This window comes from Hyla sarda, chromosome 5 (assembly GCF_029499605.1).
Source record: "Hyla sarda isolate aHylSar1 chromosome 5, aHylSar1.hap1, whole genome shotgun sequence".
Taxonomy (NCBI): domain Eukaryota; kingdom Metazoa; phylum Chordata; class Amphibia; order Anura; family Hylidae; genus Hyla; species Hyla sarda.
In genome coordinates this window covers 87,333,068-87,349,126 of record NC_079193.1, presented here as the reverse complement: position 1 = coordinate 87,349,126, position 16,059 = coordinate 87,333,068, and the positions used below count along the sequence as shown (strand labels likewise).

Below are 16,059 nucleotides of genomic sequence, written 5' to 3'. Positions count from 1 at the left end.
GTATAGGGCTGTTGGCTGCAGTCAGGTGGAAGGGATGTTGGACGCAGTCAGGTGGAGGGCCTACAGTCAGATGGAAGGGCTGTAGGATACAGTCAGGTAGTGGGGATGACAGTGGCAGTCAGGTGAAGGGGGTGTCAGTTGCAGTCAGGTTGTGGGGCTCCAGTCAGGTGTGTTGGCGGCAGTCAGGTGGAGGGGGTTTCGGTTGCAGTCAGGTGGAGGGGGTTTAGGTTGCAGTCAAGGAGAGGGGGTGTCAATGCAGTCGGGTAGAGGGGCTGCAGTCAGGTGGAGAGGGTCGATTGAAGTTAGGGGAAAAGGGTGTTGGTTGCAGTCAGGTGAAGCAGGTCTAAGTTGCAGGTCTAAGTTGCAGTCAGGTGGCCGCTGAAGTCAGGTGGAGGGGGGTGTCCTGGGGCTGTTGCCTGCAGTCGGGTGAAGGGGTTGTCAGCTGTAGTCAGGTAGAAAGGAGTGTCACAGAGCTGTCGGCTGCAGTCAGGTGGAGGAAGGAGTCTGTTGCAGTCAGGTAGAGGGGGTGTCAATGCAGTCAGGTGGAGGGCGTGTTGGTTGAAGTTAGAGGGAGGGGGTGTTGGTTGCAGTGAGGTGGAGGGGGGTGTCACAGAGCTGTCAGCTCCCACCAGGTGGAGGAGGGTGTCAGTTGCAGTCAGGTGGATAGGCTGTCGGCTGTAGCCAGGTGGAGGAGGGTGTCAGTTGCAGTCAGGTGGAGGAGGGTGTTGGCTGCAGTCAGGTGGAGGGGGGTGTCACCCAGCTATGGGCTGCAGTCAGGTGGAGAGGAGTGTCGGCTGCAGTCAGGTGGAGAAGGGTGTCGGCTGCAGTCAGGTGGAGGAGGGTGTCACTTGCAGTCAGGTGGAGGAAGGTGTAACTAGCAGTCAGGTGGAGGGGGGTGTCAGTTGCAATCAGGTGGAGGGGGACGTCAGTTGCAGTCAGGTGGAGGGGGTGTCACAGAGCTGTCGGCTGCAGTCAGGCGGAGGAAGGAGTCGGTTGCAGTCAGGTAGAGGGGGTGTCAATGCAGTCAGGTGGAGGGGCTGCAGTCATGTGGAGAGCGTGTTGGTTGAAGTTAGGGGGAGGGGTGTGTTGGTTGCAGTCAGATGGAGGGGTGTCACAGAGCTGTCGGCTGCAGCCAGGTGGAGCAGGGTGTCAGTTGCAGTCAGGTGGAGAGGCTGTCCGCTGCAGCCAGGTGGAGGAGGGTGTCAGTTGCAGTCAGGTGGAGGAGGCTGTCGGCTGCAATCAGGTGGAGGGGGGTGTCACCCAGCTATGGGCTGCAGTCAGGTGAAGGGGAGTGTCGGCGGCAGTCAGTTGGAGGAGGGTGTCAGTTGCAGTCAGGTGGAGGGGGGGTGTCAGTTGCAGTCAGGTGGAGGGGGGTGTCAGTTGCAGTCAGGTGGAGGGGGGTGTCAGTTGCAGTCAGGTGGAGGGGGGTGTCAGTTGCAGTCAGGTGGAGGGGGGTGTCAGTTGCAGTCAGGTGGAGGGGGGTGTCACCCAGCTATGGGCTGCAGTTAAGTGAAGGGGAGTGTTGGCTGCAGTCAGGTGGAGGAGGGTGTAAGTTGCAGTCAGGTGGAGGGGGGGGTGTCAGTTGCAGTCAGGTGGAGTGGGGTGTCAGTTGCAGTCAGGTGGAGGGGGGGTGTCAGTTGCAGTCAGGTGGAGGGGGGGTGTCAGTTGCAGTCAGGTGGAGGGGGGTGTCAGTTGCAGTCAGGTGGAGGGGGGGTGTCACCCAGCTATGGGCTGCAGTTAAGTGAAGGGGAGTGTCGGCTGCAGTCAGGTGGAGGAGGGTGACAGTTGCAGTCAGGTGGAGGGGGGTGTCAGTTGCAGTCAGGTGGAGGGGGGTGTCAGTTGCAGTCAGGTGGAGGGGGTGTCAGTTGCAGTCAGGTGGAGGGGGTGTCAGTTGCAGTCAGGTGGAGGAGGGTGACAGTTGCAGTCAGGTGGAGGGGGGTGTCAGTTGCAGTCAGGTGGAGGGGGGTGTCAGTTGCAGTCAGGTGGAGGGGGGTGTCAGTTGCAGTCAGGTGGAGGGGGTGTTACCCAGCTATAGGCTGCAGTTAGGTGGAGGGGGGAGTCACCCAGCTATGGGCTGCAGTTAAGTGAAGGGGCGTGTCGGCTGCAGTCAGGTGGAGGAGGGTGTCAGTTGCAGTCAGGTGGAGGGGAGAGTCAGTTGCAGTCAGGTGGAGGGGGGTGTCAGTTGCAGTCAGGTGGAGGGGGGTGTCAGTTGCAGTCAGGTGGAGGGGGTGTCAGTTGCAGTCAGGTGGAGGGGGGTGTCAGTTGCAGTCAGGTGGAGGGGGGGTGTCACCCAGCTATGGGCTGCAGTTAAGTGAAGGGGAGTGTCGGCTGCAGTCAGGTGGAGGAGGGTGACAGTTGCAGTCAGGTGGAGGGGGGTGTCAGTTGCAGTCAGGTGGAGGAGGGTGACAGTTGCAGTCAGGTGGAGGGGGGTGTCAGTTGCAGTCAGGTGGAGGGGGGTGTCAGTTGCAGTCAGGTGGAGGGGGGTGTCAGTTGCAGTCAGGTGGAGGGGGGGTGTCACCCAGCTATGGGCTGCAGTTAAGTGAAAGGGAGTGTCGTCAGTTGCAGTCAGGTGGAGGGGGGTGTCACGGAGCTGTCGGCTGCAGTCAGGGGGAGGAAGGAGTCGGTTGCAGTCAGGTAGAGGGGGTGTCAATGCAGTCAGGTGGAGGGGCTGCAGTCATGTGGAGAGCGTGTTGGAGGGGGTGTTACCCAGCTATAGGCTGCAGTTAGGTGGAGGGGGGTGTCATCCAGCTATGGGCTGCAGTTAAGTGAAGGGGAGTGTCGGCTGCAGTCAGGTGGAGGAGGGTGTCAGTTGCAGTCAGGTGGAGGGGAGTGTCGGCTGCAGTCAGGTGGAGGAGGGTGTCAGTTGCAGTCAGGTGGAGGGGGGTGTCAGTTGCAGTCAGGTGGAGTGGGGTGTCAGTTGCAGTCAGGTGGAGGGGGGTGTCAGTTGCAGTCAGGTGGAGGGGGGGTCAGTTGCAGTCAGGTGGAGGGGGGTGTCAGTTGCAGTCAGGTGGAGGGGGTGTCAGTTGAAGTCAGGTTGAGGGGGGTGTCAGTTGCAGTAAGGTGGAGGGGGGTGTCAGTTGCAGTCAGGTGGAGGGGGGTGTCAGTTGCAGTCAGGTGGAGGGGGGGTCAGTTGCAGTCAGGTGGAGGGGGGTGTCAGTTGCAGTCAGGTGGAGGGGGTGTCACCCAGCTATGGGCTGCAGTTAGGTGGAGGGGGTGTCAGTTGAAGTCAGGTTGAGGGGGGTGTCAGTTGCAGTCAGGTGGAGGGGGGTGTCAGTTGCAGGCAGGTGGAGGGGGGTGACAGTTGCAGTCAGGAGGAGGGGGTGTCACCCAGCTATGGGCTGCAGTTAGGTGGAGGGGGGTGTCATGGAGCTGTCGGCTGCAGTCAGGAGGAGGGGGTGTCACCGGGCTGTCTGTTTAGTTGCGGAGGCGGCTCGGTTCGTCCCCGTCCAGATGCGGCGGCCCCCTCCTCAGCTGCTCCATCCAGCCGCCTCCTCCGCTCCCGACGCTCATGCTGCCTCCTCCCCCTGTGTGTCTCTCCATCCCTCCGTCCCTCCCTCCTCCAGCACCGGCTGCCATCCTCCTCTCCCTCCATCTCTGTCCGTCTCCCTACTCACAGCCCTACCGGGACCTCAATGCCCACACCATGATGACAGGCATCGCTGCTGCCTCCTTCTTCTCCAATGCCTGCCGCTTCGGGGGATGTGGGCTCCACTTCACCACCCTGGCCGAGCTAATCGAACACATCGAGGACAACCACATCGGTGAGTACCCCCGATACGTGCACCCCCAGGTCGGGCTGCTCACCTCTCCAGCGCACCGGTCCTGACACATGTGCAGGGGCTGCAGCCAACTACCCTCCAGGTGGGCATCTCCGTACAGGGCAACCAGATCCTGGACATGCTGGAGGTATCAGGGGGTCAGTGAGTGGTGCCAGCCCCAGCATGCATCTCATGCACTGACCTACCCACCCCCTCCGGTGCCCGCTCACCCTCTCTGCGCGTCCTTCCTAGGTACAGTGTCCGCCCATGGGTGGGGGGTTGAATGATGCTGCAGCCACCCCCGGGCCCCCTGCCCTTGCTGGCAGCCATTAGCCTCCCTGCGTCCTGTCAGCTGTGTTGCTAGGTGTGGTGTGGAGGGGTGCAGGGCTGTCACCTCCTGTCATGTGTGTGCTGGCAGAGGAGCGCTGCTCCGTGCCCAGTGTATAACGGGGAGGAGCACAAGGTGCCCCCTCTGCTGCCAGCCCGGAGGGAGGGGGCAGAGGAGGGAAGACCCTCGTACTGTGTGGGCTCGGTATGGGCTCCGGGTGTTCTCACTGTATCCGCGCTGCCTGTGGCGTACTGGGGCTAGGCCTGAGGAGGAGGAGGAGTAGGGGGTGTGTGTGCCTGGCGCTGGGACCACGCAATGCCCCTTACCAGTCACTGGGACAGCCGCTGCTGCTGGGCACTGTGATGGGGTGGCATCAGCCCTCTCTCTAGCTGTTGGGCACTGTGCTTCTGTGGCATCTGTTCTCTCTCTCTCTGAGCACTGTGCTGCTGTGGCATCAGTCCTCTCTTGGCTGCTGGGCACTGTACTACTGTGGCATCAATCCTCTCTTGGCTGCTGGGCACTGTACTACTGTGGCATAGGTCCTCTCTGGCTGCTGTGGCATAATTCTCTCTGGCTGCTGGACACTGTGCTTCTGTGGCATCAGTCCTCTCTCTGGGCAGAGTGCTTCTGTGGCATCTGTCCTCTCTCTGGGCAGAGTGCTTCTGTGGCATCAGTCCTCTCTCTGGGCAGAGTGCTTCTGTGGCATCAGTCCTCTCTCTGGGCAGAGTGCTTCTGTGGCATCAGTCCTCTCTCTGGCTGTTGGGCAAAGTTCTGCTGTGGCACCAATCCTCTCTTGGCTGCTAGGCATTGTACTTCTGTGGCATTGGTCCTTTCTTGCTGCTAGGCACTATGATGCAGTGGCATAAGTCTCCTTTCTTGCTGCTGGGCACATCAGTCCTCTCTCCAGCTGCTGGGCACTGTGCTGCTGTGACTTCTGTCTTCTCGCTGGGCACTGTGCTGTTGTGACATCAGTCCTCTCTCCAGCTGCTGGGCACTGTGCTGCTGTGGCATCTGTTCTCTCCCTGGGCACTGTGCTGCTGTGGCATAACCCTTCTTTCTGGCTGCTGGGTTCTGTGCTGCTGTGGCATCAGTCCCCTCTCTGGCTGCTGGGTACTGTGCTTCTGTGGCTTCAGTCCCCTCTCTGGCTGCTGGGTACTGTGCTTCTGTGGCATCAGTCCCCTCTCTGGCTGCTGGGTACTGTGCTTCTGTGGATTCATTCCCCTCTCTGGCTGCTGGGTACTGTGCTTCTGTGGCTTCATTCCCCTCTCTGGCTGCTGGGTACTGTGCTTCTGTGGATTCATTCCCCTCTCTGGCTGCTGGGTACTGTGCTTCGGTGGCTTCATTCCCCTCTCTGGCTGCTGGGTACTGTGCTTCTGTGGCTTCATTCCCCTCTCTGGCTGCTGGGTACTGTGCTTCTGTGGCTTCAGTCCCCTCTCTGGCTGCTGGGTACTGTGCTTCTGTGGCTTCAGTCCCCTCTCTGGCTGCTGGGTACTGTGCTTCTGTGGCTTCAGTCCCCTCTCTGGCTGCTGGGTACTGTGCTTCTGTGGATTCATTCCCCTCTCTGGCTGCTGGGTACTGTGCTTCTGTGGCTTCATTCCCCTCTCTGGCTGCTAGGTACTGTGCTTCTGTGGCTTCAGTCCCCTCTCTGGCTGCTGGGTACTGTGCTTCTGTGGCTTCAGTCCCCTCTCTGGCTGCTGGTCTCAGTACTGCAACCTGTATATTTATCATGCTACACTTTTATTCTGCCCATTATAGGGCTTTACACAGAAACAAAGGGATAACATACTAAGCAGTGCCCACAATAATGCCCCATTATGTCTAGGTCAGTGCTATATGACAATTGGAAATGTACAGCCCTGGCTATAAGCAGGTAGTGCCACCATGTATTGATCTCACTGTGAATCTAGTGAATGGTGCAGGAGTGGGCACATGTGACCTGTACTCGCCAGTGTACATTCAGATACTGATAGCCCAATGTTTCCTGAACGGACTAATATATAGACATTTATTTAATAGGGGAATAATAGGAAGCTGGTGAGGCACTGTTTATCTTCCTGGTGAATGATGGACTGGCAGGTTAAAATCCAATCTGTTCTAATCCTATGTCCAGTGAGAGACATCAGGAAACTACATATTGCTACATTATTGCCATAGCCAGTGGATTGCTACCAGCAGAAATATCTGGGCACCGTACAGGCAAATGGTCAGGACCCCTGAACTCCCCATACTAATTGGGGCCTGTGCAGCCCAGATTTGCACTTCAATGCCGATATAGGACACTTTTTTTTATTTTTAGTAAAACTTTATTTCTTCCCTTTGGTCAACAAGTCAGATTGGGCCCATTATTTCCCAGGGGCCTTGAAAGCAGGGTCACCTATTCTGTCCTGAGGGTGGTCCATTTTATGAGTCCCTTAAAGGGGTATTCTGAGTTAAATCAACTTTAGCATCAGATCAAGGGAAATCCTAACCCAGAGACCCCAGCAATCTTCAGATTGGGGCCCTGACTCTTTGGTATTGAGCAGCGATGCATGCACACAGCCGCTTTAGTCATTGTTATGGAGCTGCCAAAGAGAGCTGAGGGCAGCAGTGCGCATACACAAGTTGCCGCTCTGTCCAATACAAAGGTGTGAGGGCCCCATCATGGAGATCGCAGCGGTACCAGCAGTTGGACCACCCTTGATCAGAAGCTTAACCATTGATCAGAAGTTTATTATCCTTTAATTTAGATAGTGGATTAGTAAATTTAAGTCAGAATAGCCCTTTAAAGAGGGTTTTCAGGTCTGTAAACCTGTCATTATAGCTGCTCACATAGGTCCATAGTTCATAACAGTGAAGGAGTTCTGTGGCTGTGTGAGCAGTGTAGCCTCTGAATGTGTTCACTGACAGCAAGCAGACATCTTAGGAGGATCCTATACTCAAAGGATGTGGAAAAATTTTGATTATAATAAGCCTTATTGCCAAGGAAAGCTCTTTTAAGTCGTTATCTAAATTTGACCTGTACAATTCCATCAGTGATGTTATCATGTTCACTACATGAACCACCAGTCTGCCATGTATCACACAGCATAAGCTAGCAGCACCTAACAGTTATCATCACGCAGTGAACAAAATGACCAGTACAGCACAACATACCTCTCCAGCAGCTCCAAAAAAATCATAGAGCAGCGCAAAATACCTGCCAGAAGTGCTGTAGGGCAGCACCACTGGAAACAGCAGTGTCACACTTCCCACACCTCCACCATTAGCAGCAGCACTTCCCCCTATTTCTACCACTCAAAGACTGTGAGGAGAATAGGTGATGCTGGATATAGCAGGGAGGGTGTCAGGAGGTCTTTTCAGGTTGCTTTCTTACCTTCTTTGCAGTTGGCACCCCTAAAATTTTTCTAGAAAACTAATTATTTCTCACAGAAAAGGATTGCAGTAACACATGGTTTGCTATACACATGTGTATTCCCTTTGTGTGTATTGGAACTAAACCAAAAAAGGGAGGAAAATAAGCAAATTGGACATGATGTCACCAAACTCCAAAAATGGGCTGGACAAAATTATTGGCACCCTTAACTTAATATTTGGTTGCACACCCTTTGGAAAAAATAACTGAAATTAGTCGCTTCCTATAACCATCAATAAGCTTCTTACACCTCTCAGCCGGAATGTTGGACCACTCTTCCTTTGCAAACTGCTCCAGGTCTCTCTTATTGGCCAACAACAATTTTAAGATCTCTCCACAGGTGTTCAATGGGATTTAGATCTGGACTCATTGCTGGCAACTTCAGAACTCTCCAGCGCTTTGTTGCCATCCATTTCTGGGCGCTTTTTGACATATGTTTGGGGTCATTGTCCTGCTGGAAGACCCAAGAACTCGGATGCAAACCCATCTTTCTGACACTGGGCTGTACAATGCGAAACAAAATCCGTTGGTAATCCTCAGATTTCATGATGCCTTGCACACATTCAAGGCACCCAGTGCCAGAGGCAGCAAAACAACCCCAAAACATCATTGAACCTCCACCATATTTCACTGTAGGTACTGAGTTCTTTTCTTTGTAGGCCTTATTCTGTTTTCGGTAAACAGTAGAATGATGTGCTTTACCAAAAAGCTCTATCTTGGTCTCATCTGTCCACAAGACATTTTCCCAGAAGGATTTTGGCTTACTCAAGTCATTTTGGCAAAATGTAGTCTTGCTTTATTATGTCTCTGTGTCAGCAGTAGGGTCCTCGTGGGTCTCCTGCCATAGCGTTTCATTTTATTTAAATGTCGACGGATAGTTTGAGCTGGCACTGATGCTCCCTGAGCCTGCAGGACAGCTTGAATATCTTTGGAACTTGTTTGGGGCTGCTTATCCATCATCTGGACTATCCTGAGTTGACACCTTTCATCAATTTTTCTCTTCCGTCCACGCCCCGGGAGATTAGCTACAGTGCCATGGGTTGCAAACTTCTTGATAATGTTGCGCACTGTGGACAAAGGCAAATCTAGATCTCTGGAGATGGACTTGTAACCTTGAGATTATTGATATTTTTCCACAATTTTGGTTCTCACGTCCTCAGACAGTTCTCTTCTCCTCTTTCTGTTGTCCATGCTTAGTGTGGCACACACAGACACACAATGCAAAGTCTAAGTGAACTTCTCTCCTTTTTATCTGCTTTCAGGTGTGATTTTTATATTGCCCACACCTGTTACTTGCCCCAGGTGAGTTTAAAGGAGCATCACATGTTTGAAACAGTCTTATTTTTCCACAATTTTGAAAGGGTGCCAATAATTTTGACCAGCCCATTTTTGGAGTTTGGTGTGACATTATGTCCAATTAGCTTATTTTCCGCCCTTTTTTGGATTAGTTCCAATACACACAAAGGAATAAACATGTGTATAGCAAAACATGTGTTACTGCAATCCTTTTCTGTGAGAAATACTTCATTTTCTAGAAAAATTTTAGGGGTGCCAACATTTACGGCCATGACTGTCTGACACATGTCATCTAGGGGTGTAAGGCAACCTGTCATGTTGAGTATGTAATTTGATCGACCAGCATCGTGTTATCGAGTAGAATTTATGGAGTAGATTGATACATATTTTTATTGCAAATGTTTCAGCAGCTCATTCTGGGCTTAGAAGTCCTACCCGGTGTTTGACAGCTGTTCTTCATGCCCACTCATACAGGGAAGTCTGTCAGTCACTGACAAACTTGAATACTAAGCTCAGAGAGTAAAATGGGTGTTCCGTTATACATAGTGACTCCTATAAAGGGATTGTCCAAGTTGAAAAAAAAGCAAAAAAAACTTTTGGCTGCTTTTTCCACAAACCGCACCTTACCGGTCCTTGAGTTGAGCCTGGGATTGCAGCTCAGCTTACTGCAATACTGTACACAACCTGCGGACAGGAGTGGTGCTGTTTGTGGAAGGAAGCAACATGGAGAAGAATAGCCTGAGTTGTTGATATAAAATGGTTGGACATGCAGGGCCCGACTGGGTGCGTCGTTATACCAGCATGTCGTCATTTTCTTGTTCATAAAAGGTAAAATATAGTTCCCCCACACTAGGTGCAGTATAGTCCCTCACATTAGGGTTGGCAGTATAGTTCCCCCACATTAGGTGCAGTATAGTTCCCCCACATTAGGTGCAGTATAGTTCCCCCACATTAGGTGCAGTATAGTTCCCCCACATTAGGTGCAGTATAGTTCCCCCACATTAGGTGCAGTATAGTTCCCCCACATTAGGTGCAGTATAGTTCCCCCACATTTGGTGCAGTATAGTCCCCCACATTAGGTGCAGTATAGTCCCTCACATTAGGTGCAGTATAGCTCCCCACATAAGGTGCAGTATAGTCCCTCACATTAGTTGCAGTATAGTTCCCCACATTAGGTGCAGTGTCGTTCCCCCACATTAGATGCAGTATAGTTCCCCCACATTGGGTGCAGTATACAGTATAGTTCCCCCACATTAGGTACAGTATAGTCCCCCCACATTAGGTGCAGTATACAGTAGCCCCCCCACATTAGGTGCAGTATACAGTAGCCCCCCCCCCCACATTAGGTGCAGTATACAGTAGTCCCCCACATTAGGTGCACTATACAGTAGTCCCCCCACATTAGGTGCAGTATACAGTAGTCCCCCCACATTAGGTGCAGTATACAGTAGTTCCCCCACATTAGGTGCAGTATACAGTTGTCCCCCACATTAGGGGCAGTATACAGTTGTCCCCCACATTAGGGGCAGTATACAGTAGTCCCCCACATTAGGGGCAGTATACAGTAGTCCCCCACATTAGGGGCAGTATACAGTAGTCCCCCCACATTAGGTGAAGTATACAGTAGTCCCCCACATTAGGTGCAGTATAGTTCCGCCATATTAGGCGCAGTATACAGTAGTCCTCCACTTTAGGTGCAGTATACAGTAGTTCCCCCACATTCGGTGCAGTATACAGTAGTCCCCCACATTAGGTACAGTATAGTTCCCCCACAGTAGGTGCAGTATACAGAAGTCCCCCACATTAGGTGCAGTATAAAGTAGATCCTCCACATTAGGTGCAGTATACAGTAGTTCCCCCACATTAGGTGCAGTATACAGTAGTCCTCCCCACATTAGGTGCAGTATACAGTAGTCCCCCACATTAGGTGCAGTATACAGTAGTTCCCCACATTAGGTGCAGTATACAGTAGTCCCCCACATTAGGTGCAGTATACAGTAGTCCCCCACATTAGGTGCAGTATACAGTAGTCCCCCCACATTAGGTGAAGTATACAGTAGTCCCCCACATTAGGTGCAGTATAGTTCCCCCACATTAGGTGCAGTATACAGTAGTCCTCCACATTAGATGCAGTATACAGTAGTTCCCCCACATTAGGTGCAGTATACAGTAGTCCCCCACATTAGGTGCAGTATAGTTCCCCCACATTAGGTGCAGTATACAGTAGTTCCCCCACATTAGGTGCAGTATACAGTAGTTCCCCCACATTAGGTGCAGTATACAGTAGTTCCCCCACATTAGGTGCAATATACAGTAGTTCCCCCACATTAGGTGCAGTATACAGTAGTCCCTCCCACATTAGGTGCAGTATACAGTAGTCCCCCACATTAGGTGCAGTATACAGTAGTCCCCACATTAGGTGCAGTATATTTCCCCCACATTAGGTGCAGTATACAGTAGTCCCCCACATTAGGTGCAGTATACAGTAGTCCCCCACATTAGGTGCAGTATACAGTAGTTCCCCACATTAGGTGCAGTATACAGTAGTCCCCCACATTAGGTGCTGTATACAGTAGTCCCCCACATTAGTTGCAGTATACAGTAGTGCCCCACATTAGTTGCAGTATACAGTAGTGCCCCACAGTAGTTGCAGTATACAGTAGTGCCCCACATTAGTTGCAGTATACAGTAGTCCCCCACATTAGGTGCATTATACAGTAGTCCCCTACATTAGGTGCAGTATACAGTAGTCCCCCACATTAGGTGCATTATACAGTAGTCCCCCACATTAGTTGCAGTATACAGTAGTCCCCCACATTAGGTGCTGTATACAGTAGTCCCCCACATTAGGTGCTGTATACAGTAGTCCCCCACATTAGGTGCAGTATACAGTAGTCCCCCACGTTAGGTGCAGTATACAGTAGTTCCCCACATTAGGGGCAGTATACAGTACTTCCCCACATTAGGTGCAGTATACAGTAGTCCCCCACATTAGGTGCAGTATATACAGTAGTCCCCCACATTAGGTGCGGTATACAGTAGTCGCTCACATTAGGTGCAGTATACAGTAGTCGCCCACATTAGGTGCAGTATATACAGTAGTCCCACAGACATACAGCCTTCAGCCATATACAGTGTATGGTTGGAGGCTGTATGCCTGTTTATCGCCCCAATTCAGTATTCTGACCACCACTCCGGGGTCAGGATCTACTGCTATGGCAGTAGATTGTGAACCTGGAGCGGTGGTGGGAATACTGAAGATGACGTGCCGCTGGTCACTTACCATGCGCGCGCGTCCTCCTCACCGCTCCGCTCTGCTCTGTTACTATGGGCGCATGCACGGGGCGTCAGTGACGTCCCACCGGGAATCTTTCCGGTATCCTGGTAGGCCAGTCCGGTCCTGTGGACATGTACATGGCCTTTAAAATACTGCACTGTGATCTTTAGCAATCTTATTAAGGAAGGTCTTGGGGGCCAGGGAGGTGATATCTAGTTACAATTCAGATGGTGACAAGACCTATTTTTCTTTCGGTGTTGTGGAGGGCTCAGCGGAAAGAAGCAGCATCCAGAGGTGAGAGATTGGGCTCCATCCGGGAGATCGCGGGATATCATAGGGGTAGGACCCTCGCAATTTAACACAGGATTAAGGATAAGTTTTATTTGCAAGATAACCCCTTTAAGAAAAATAAGGATTAAGACTTGATATAAAAGATTACATCATTATGGTTGCACTTTCCAGATTAACCCGACAGGTCCACAAAAAGAAGTGTGGCTTTGTGCATGAATACTTTATCTGAGACACAAACAAAAACACTTCACCATTTTTTGGTGCAAATTTTGACGCATGTTGCACCTAAAATGATATGGTAAAATTTGGATTTATTGAAACACCTGCGCCAACATTTGTGCTGTACGTCATTTTTTATTTATTATAGGATAGTGCAGGTATGAGTTTAATGTAAAACCAAAGCTAGTTTTATATTTCGCGTTACCATCTTCTATTTACCAGTTGTGAAAAGGTGAAGTACTTATTTTGCATATTAACAGATTCACACTTTTTCTCATTTCCCCCAATGTTTGCAGCAATCTGCGTGTGAATGTACAGTAAGGGCACTGAGTATCCTAAGTAATTCATGCCTAAGGCGACATTCCCTGACGTCACAGCTACATTAAAGATGTACTCCAGCTTACAACTTTTTTGTGCTATCATGCCCAGGTTGTCAGCCTACAAAACAGCAAACTGGACTTCCTTGCCGCCGTTCTCTCAGTGCCCTAGTATCGCCGCTCCAGTCCTCCGGTGCCCTCTTCTTCCTGCTTGCTGGTTGTTCACTCGTCACACTGTTGATCAGATAATCGGCTGAGTATCAATGTTATGCATTGAGCCCCAGCACCAGGAAGAAGACCAGGGCCAGGGTTAAATGCATTACATTGCGCTCGGCCTATCGCTGGACCATTACTCTAGAGCAGGCATAGGCAACCTTCGGCACTGCAGATGTTTTGGACTACATCTCCCATGATGCTTTGTCAGCATTGTGGTGGTAAGAGCATCATGGTAGATGTAGTCCAAAACATCTGCAGTGCCAAGGGTTGCTTATGCCTGCTCTAGAGAATGTGTTCTAACTGTTCCAGAGTTAAATGATGGGTGAGATTTTAGCACAATAAAAGAGCTATGGCAGGAGTACCCAAGGTCCCTTTGTTGTGGGAGTCCCAAAGACCAGACCACAACAATTGGTTCCAACTGGCTTTCTGTTCTATTCCAGATAATGAAGCATAACTCGTTTCTCCAGAGAACGTAAGCATAGGGAAGCATGAATATGAGTCTTATTGAGGGAAATTTATCAAAACCTGTCCAGAGGAAAAGTTGCTGAGTTGCCCATAGCAACCAATCAGATTGCTTCTTTCATTTTTTTAGAGGCCTTTTTAAACATGAAAGAAGCAAATCTGATTGGTTGCTATGAGCAACTCAGCAACTTTCCTCTGGACAGGTTTTGATAAATCTCGCCCATTGAGCATAAATCAGAATTTCAGGGGATGAACATCTTGCAAGATTTATTTATGTGAGTTGACCCAAATTTAATGGGAAAAACCTGCAACTAATCCATGAAATGTCCATTATATAAGACCGGGCCAGGGACTATTCATAATATTCAGAATATTGGGCTGACTAGGCCCAAATGGTTCTTATCTGCCGACACATTCTATGTTTCTGTGTTAAATGTCTGCACCAGATCTTCATCAAGGTTTGTTTGGTGCATAAAATGCTAACCCTCCAGCACTTTGTTAACAGTGCAATTTATTTTATTCTAGCTCAGCTGCATCCATACATTTTGAGCCATCATTTTTTTTATTATTATTATTGACGTTATTATTGACCATCTCTCAGAAATCCAGTTCATTACATGCTGTACTGTGGGAACAGGAGAAAACCGTTTACTGTGTGGCTGATGTCCCGTGAACTGAAGGATCTCCTATCAAATACCTCCTTGCAGTTCTCAGACACCTTCTACCCCACCTAGTTCTGCCCCCCTGTTCATCTGTGTGACCCTCAATGTATAGTGTGCTGCTGAAGAGATAATTTTTGCCATGCCTAATGGACCAGGAGAGCAGTGATATAGTAGGCGAGTATATACAATGATTATCTGTAAAGTTATACTACTCCCCGACAATGCTTTTTTCTGTTATCTACTTTGTGCTATGTGCTAATGTTCTAGTGAGTACAATAAGATGCATTTTGACATGATCTCCTATCTCCTGCTTGGGAGAAGAAACACACAGGGAGAAACCCATCACAAGGATACAGGCTGAAGCTGAATTTCATAGGAATGCACTGATTCTTCATGGTTTGAACTAGGGGACAGAAGTATTATGTTACTGATCTATTACGTCCTTCATATAAATAGGAAAAAGGAAAAGAAAAAGCACCAGTGCTCAGCGAAGCATATGTAGATTCAATCCACAAAGAGAAGATATTCAGTGTGTTGGGATACAAAGGTTACAAACTTACTTCACTGGGGGAGAGGATAAGGCCAACCAAGCCAGCCACATACTTACCCCCCTTCAGGACCACCTATGTAGTTATGAGGGAGATTTTCATGGATATTGATCCCAGTTTAATGTACATAGTTCTTTTATTGATAGCGACGCGTTTCGAAGGTTACCATAAGACCTTCTTCATCAGGCATAAAACAATTCAAAACAGGCACATTGTTACGCCTAGCGCTCCGGGTCCCCGCTCCTCCCCGGAGCGCTCACGGCGTCTCTCTCCCTGCAGCGCCCCGGTCAGTCCCGCTGACCGGGAGCACTGCACTGACATGGCCGTCGGGGATGCGATTCGCACAGCGGGACGCGCCCGCTCGCGAATCGCATCCCAGGTCACTTACCCGTCCCGGGCCCCTCCTTTCATGTGCTGGCGCGCGCGGCTCCGCTCTCTAGGGCGCGCGCGCGCCAGCTCTCTGAGACTTAAAGGGCCAGGGCACCAATGATTGGTGCCTGGCCCAATTAGCCTAATTGGCTTCCACCTGCTCCCTGGCTATATCTGATCACCTCCCCTGCACTCCCTTGCCGGATCTTGTTGCCTTGTGCCAGTGAAAGCGTTTAGTGTTGTCCTAAGCCTGTGTTACCTGAACTCCTGCTATCCATCTTGACTACGAACCTTGCCGCCTGCCCCGACCTTCTGCTACGTCTGACCTTGCCTCTGCCTAGTCCTTCTGTCCCACGCCTTCTCAGCAGTCAGCGAGGTTGAGCCGTTGCTAGTGGATACGACCTGGTTGCTACTGCCGCAGCAAGACCATCCCGCTTTGCGGCGGGCTCTGGTGAACACCAGTAGCCTCTTAGAACCGGTCCACCAGCACGGTCCACGCCAATCCCTCGCTGACACAGAGGATCCACTACCTGTGAGCCGAATCGTGACAGTAGATCCGGCCATGGATCCCGCTGAGGTGCCGCTGCCAAGTCTCGCTGACCTTACCACGGTGGTCGCTCAGCAATCGCAGCAAATTGCCCAACAAGGACAGCAGCTGTCGCAGTTGACCGCCACGTTACAGCAACTTCTGCCTCTGCTACAGCAGCAACCATCTCCTCCGCCAGCTCCTGCACCTCCTCCGCAGCGAGTGGCCGCTCCTAGCCTCCGCTTGTCCCTGCCGGACAAATTTGATGGGGACTCTAGACTCTGCCGTGGATTTTTGTCTCAGTGTTCCCTGCATATTGAGATGTTGTCGGACTTGTTTCCTACAGAACGGTCTAAGGTGGCGTTCGTAGTGAGCCTTCTTTCAGGAAAGGCCTTGTCT

General features: G+C 51.0%; 1 protein-coding gene across 3 annotated transcripts in view; it reads left to right on the top strand.

Annotated features, from left to right (window-relative positions):
* The first annotated feature begins 3,296 nt into the window (after nucleotides 1-3,296).
* The window catches only part of JAZF1 (JAZF zinc finger 1), a 332,763-nt gene continuing 320,000 nt past the window's right edge, over nucleotides 3,297-16,059 (top strand). For 2 of the 3 annotated variants that reach the window (XM_056519867.1, XM_056519868.1), the window contains exon 1: nucleotides 3,297-3,761. In XM_056519867.1, the coding sequence (XP_056375842.1) occupies nucleotides 3,364-3,761 (398 nt within the window). In that variant the 5' untranslated portion in view covers nucleotides 3,297-3,363. Of the gene's footprint in view, nucleotides 3,762-3,831; nucleotides 3,862-16,059 lie in introns of those variants that run through there. The other variant, XM_056519869.1, reaches the window with a different exon arrangement.